This window comes from Apis dorsata, unplaced genomic scaffold (assembly GCF_000469605.1).
Source record: "Apis dorsata unplaced genomic scaffold, Apis dorsata 1.3 scaffold_74, whole genome shotgun sequence".
Taxonomy (NCBI): domain Eukaryota; kingdom Metazoa; phylum Arthropoda; class Insecta; order Hymenoptera; family Apidae; genus Apis; species Apis dorsata.
This window is the reverse complement of record NW_006263372.1, coordinates 1,879-7,229: the sequence shown is the minus strand read 5'-3', so window position 1 is coordinate 7,229 and position 5,351 is coordinate 1,879. Positions and strand designations below refer to the sequence as shown.

At 18.9% G+C, this 5,351-nt stretch overlaps 2 protein-coding genes across 5 annotated transcripts in view; one reads left to right on the top strand and one right to left on the bottom strand.

The window, feature by feature from the left end:
- The window catches only part of LOC102678615 (cAMP-dependent protein kinase regulatory subunit-like), a 10,124-nt gene that overhangs the window by 3,237 nt on the left and 1,536 nt on the right, over nt 1-5,351 (top strand). Inside the window, exons 1-6 of one of the 4 annotated variants that reach the window (XM_031508028.1) lie at nt 2,614-2,677; nt 3,297-3,470; nt 3,600-3,855; nt 4,302-4,406; nt 4,517-4,701; nt 5,068-5,289. In XM_031508028.1, coding sequence (XP_031363888.1) covers nt 2,648-2,677; nt 3,297-3,470; nt 3,600-3,855; nt 4,302-4,406; nt 4,517-4,701; nt 5,068-5,289 — 972 coding nt within the window. In that variant the 5' untranslated portion in view covers nt 2,614-2,647. Of the gene's footprint in view, nt 1-2,613; nt 2,888-3,176; nt 3,196-3,296; nt 3,471-3,599; nt 3,856-4,301; nt 4,407-4,516; nt 4,702-5,067; nt 5,290-5,351 lie in introns of those variants that run through there. The other 3 variants (XM_006610359.2, XM_031508030.1, XM_031508029.1) reach the window with 3 other exon arrangements.
- Nucleotides 1,024-2,257, bottom strand: LOC102678749 (proteasome maturation protein). Its single transcript, XM_006610360.2, has 5 exons — nt 2,117-2,257; nt 1,785-1,882; nt 1,635-1,695; nt 1,391-1,566; nt 1,024-1,198 (listed from the first exon to the last, which is right to left on the bottom strand). Exons 1-5 carry the CDS (start codon nt 2,117-2,119, stop codon nt 1,111-1,113), a joined length of 426 nt encoding a protein of 141 aa, XP_006610423.1. The 5' UTR covers nt 2,120-2,257; the 3' UTR covers nt 1,024-1,110.

The following is a 5,351-nucleotide window of genomic DNA, read 5'->3' as shown; positions in this document are numbered from 1 at the left end:
TATATATATATATATAATATCGAAATATTTATATTAATAATTTTAAATATTATTTAATTTATTGTATAATATATAATTTTATTTTAACGTGAATTTTAATGAGATATAGTTAAATGTTAATAGTTTGATGACATATCGAAAATCACTTTATATTTTAAATAAAAAATTATTTAATTATAGTCACGATTATATTTATTTACATATATATATATATATCAAATATAAATACTTACACAATTATATACATTAATATAATTGTAAAATAATATATTGTAATATTTGTAATAAATTGTATTTTTTAAAGAATAGTATATTTTAAATTTATAAAATTGATTGTTGATAATTTTGTGAACTTTGTACATTCTCCTCTCTAATAAAATTAAAAAAACTTAAATTTAAAGAAGAAATAACATATTCACGCGAGTGATAAATATTTATTATTAACCTTTTTATTAAATTTATTTTACACATAATATATATATTATAATTTTAATTATATATTTACTTTTTAATTATGTAATATTTTAAACGTTAATATATTATATATATGTGTTTATATAGAGTTTTATAAAATTTACATACGTTATATAGAGTATTATAAAGTTTACATACGTTATATATATATGAATGATGAAATATCACAATTAATTTTTATAAAATTATCAAAAAAAAAAATAATCATATGTTGAAATTATATATCATTTTTTATATTAAATTTAAGGGGGATTTTAAATGTTTCAGAAGTAAATGCTTTAACTTCTGAACAATTTGAATGACTTTTTGGAAATGTTGTAGAAATGCATTTACAAAATATAAAAAATAATGAATTACATGTTGCAATTCAAGAAATTAAGAAAATATGTAAATAGTAGAATAAATCATTTTGTATGATCAGATATATAAATATCATCATATCAGATATGTAATTTTTTAAATAAATTAAATAAATTTTTAATGCTAAAAAAAAAATAAAAATAATAAAAAATAAAATAAATAAATTTTAAATGCTAAAAACTAAATTATTTAATTATAAGAATTAAATATTTATTGTTACTTAAATTTATTCAATAATACAAAGTAATGATATATATTATAAATAGAAATAAGCATTTATAATATTCCAAGACTTTTTTCAATAACAGCATGTGGTTGACCCATTTGTTCTCTAAATTCAGATATATTTAGTATGTCTTCAAACCTAAAGATATAAAAAGTTGTTAAAATTCTAATATTATTTCATTAATTCAATGAATTTATTTCATTAATATTAGAAATTATAAACTAAAACAAAATATATATTATGTAATATATCTATTATAATATATAATAATATATTATAATATACATTATCCAATTTAAATAATAATAAAAAATTCTTTAATTAATTTACCCTATTTCTTCATCTTTTCCAAGTAATACATCTTTCATCATATTTGATGATGGAAGAAATGGCAATCGCCCAATTTTTTCAGTTGCTTTCAATTCCATTGCTAAACGCATTGGGGCATGTAATCCTTGTGAATTTCTTAATAATACCATATTTATATGAGTACGATTTTTTTCATACTGAAAAATAAATATAATATATATAATATAAATGACAAAAATAATTTTCAACATATTTATTTTCTTACATTTCTCTCAGATATTTCTAGTGGATGTGCATAACCTATATGCTGTCTAGATGCCGATAACCTAACAATATAATAATTAAATAATATATTTAATATTAATAATTGAGAATTTTTCATTCTTGAAAAAATTATCTAATAATTTATTCATACCCTGAAATCATCGGATTAGGTATACCATAATTGTCATCGTGAATATTGAATTGACCATTCACAACAGGTTTTGGTATAAGTGGAGGTAAGCCAAAACTCTAAAATGTATTAGTTTGTTAATATTATTATTTGAGTTTTTATATATTTTTTCTTTAAATTAAAAAGAAATAGTGCTGTAAATGTTTTCTATGATATAACTTTATCATAAAATTAATATTTTTCAAAACATTTATTCATAAATATAAAAATAGTTCAAATTCTTAATTTCTTTCAATATTATATATGAAAATTATTATATATGAAACAATTAAAATTTATTTTTTCTTTTTTACCATTATTATTACTTATATAAAATCCAAATTTTTATGAAAAGCAAGTCACGTTATATAGATTCACAGACTTTATACTGTGTTCATAAAATCACTAAAATATCATTTGACATTTCACATGTGCAAGTCAGTCATAACGGCATTAATAATATATAATATAGATAGAATTTATATCTCAATTTCTATTTTATAAACTTTTTCTAAATAAATAAATTTCTAATTTTCTAATAAATTTCTATTTTATATATTACTGATATTGTTTAAGTTATTATATAGATTAACTTTATTAATTGATTTTATATGGATTTTTAAATATTATGCTTATATGCTATACATACAATATATCGTATTAATTTTTAATTTCTTTCTCTTAATTTAATCTTAAATAAGAAGTTAAAAATAATAAAACTAATTTTATTACTATTTTAGAATTAATTTCGAAAATTATTAATAATTAATATTTTTTAAAAATATTTTATATCTCATCTGTTGTTATATTTATCATATATAATTTTATCGATATAACAACGTGAAATGCAGAGAAAAGACATCAAATCATATATTGTATGTATTTAATGTATTTCAAATAATTGATCTTAGTTACTATTTACTTATTATTATTCAGAAAATTACAAAGTAATTTTATTTATATTGAATAAATATTGCAACTAGTTAAAAAAATCAAAAATGACACATTACACATTACGCAGAAGAATTTCTCTTCGTGAATCATTTCTTGAAATATTAAGAAGAAGATCAGTAGTTATAAGACCAGTAAATATATTTTATATTATTTTTAATGTTATTATAGCATATTTTGTAAATTCTTTGAAAGTAAAAAAAAAAAAAAATAGATATTACAAATATGATATACTTTATGTATTTCGTATATCTTTATATCTTTAACATTGTGATTATAAAGATTATAATCATTTATATTTATGAAACTGGAATCCAATTGGAATTCACGAAGATTATCTTATTTTAATTAATTTAACTGCAAAAATTAAAATATTGCTTTTAAATTCTAAATAAGAGAATGAAATTTAACTTAAGTTAATGAATTTTAACTTTACGTATATGTATGATAGAAGCAAATAAAGAAATATAACTTAATTATTATCATAATTATAATGATGTTTATAAATAATATGGTCCGTTTTTAATAACAGTAATTATATAGGTCGTTAATAGGTTAAAAGGAATTTATCTTTTTCGAGCTGCGGTAAGACTTGTCTTGGAATATATTGAATGGTTGGTCGAAGAACCCGTGATTGAAGAAGTTAGCGATGATATCGCTATTAATATTCGAAGAGCAGAACAGAGAAGACTTGAAAAAAAAATGCTTACACTACAGGTACATAGAATTTTTAATATCTCTCTAATTATTGATATTTAATATTTTTAAATATTTGATATAATTATTATTAATTGATTTTTTATAAGTTAAATATCTATTAAATAATAAAAGTGATTTATACTTAAGGATCGTTCTTATTTATTAATGAGACCAGAAACTCGAGAGAAAAAGGATAGAAGATATATATACGAATTATTTAAAAAATTTCGCGTATTTGCAAAATATCCTGAACGTTTAAGAGAAGTTTTAGCGGGAGTCTGTTATTATCGATACTTTCGAGCTGGTCGCGTAATTGTACGACAAGGCCATAAACCTCGAAATCAATATTTTATTATAAATGGAGAAGTCAGGGTAACGAAAACAGTTATTGATCGTTGGACAGGTATATAAAACAATATTTTTTAACAAATTATTTGTTAATTTATTGTTAATTGCATGAATAATAAAACTGGATTATACATCAAAATATTGTTTAGAGATATTTATCCTCTAAAATATAGTCTCTTAGGAACAATATAATAGTTTTTTTAAAAATGATTTAGTAATTTTTATAGAGAATAATACATAACATTTACTTATATATTAAAAATAAATGATTCTATTTAAAAAATTAATCTTTATATGATGTTTCAGCATCTGAATCTTTTCTTCTCTAAGAAAAAATATTATATTATATCTGCTTCAAAATCATTGAATTTTTATTTAAAATATTTTTAATATTTCCGAAAAATAAATGAGATTATTTTGGATAAATTTATGTGGAACATGCATTTATATATACGTATATATTATAAAAGAGTATTAAAAAATTTATTTATTATTACTTAGGCGAAACGAAAGAAATCGAGATGGGTATTTTAACTTCTGGTGATATATTTGGTGAAATTGCGATGCTATATAATATACCAAGATCAGCAACAGTAGTTTCACTAAGTATGTAGATTATTTTATTTTCATTTTAAAATATAACTATTTTATTATTTAGAAATTTTTTATTTAGATATTATTAAATATTATAGATATTTAATGAATTTTATTTGTAGCTTCAGTAGATTTTATAGTTATTCCTCAAAATGAATTTGATGATATTGTACGACCATTTTTACAAAAAGAATGGGACTTATTACGAGATGCATTAATTAACTTTAATTATTTTAAATCCTGGGATGAAAAAACGATACGAGAATGTTGCATTCTTAGTAAAATAAGAGATTATCAAATTGATGAGGTATATAATTTACAATAATTTATATATAAATTACAATCATTTCAATAATATTCAATATATATATTTAAATATAATCATATTAAATTAATATTAAAAAAATAATTAAATATCTCTGATTATCAAATATTAATATATTTGTAATATATCATTTCAAATCATCTGAATTTTTATAATATGTACATTATTATATATTTTGTACAATAAGTTTCGTTTTTAATATTAATTATCGTAATTAATATTAATTTAATCATAAATATATTTTGTAATTAAATAGAAAAAATTTATTTAAATTAAATTAATTTTTTCTTGAAATTCTTTTTATTGGATCAAAATAAGTATAATAAAATTACAAAATAATTATTTAAGGTTTTATTAGGTGATGGTAAAGGAATGGTGAATTATGTTCATTTCTTATTAGAAGGCGAATGTAGTTTAATAGAACACATGATTGTTCGCGAAAAACATTCTGTTTATGGAACTCATTATGAATTATATGATCCCGAAAAAGCAAAAAGTTTATCATGGTCAAAAAATTCAAAAGTAATTGAAAAAATGGACGAATTGGAATACGAATATGAAAAAAATAAAGTATGATTTTATATTATAATAACTGTATTAAATGTAATGCATAGTTATAAGCTCTTATACAA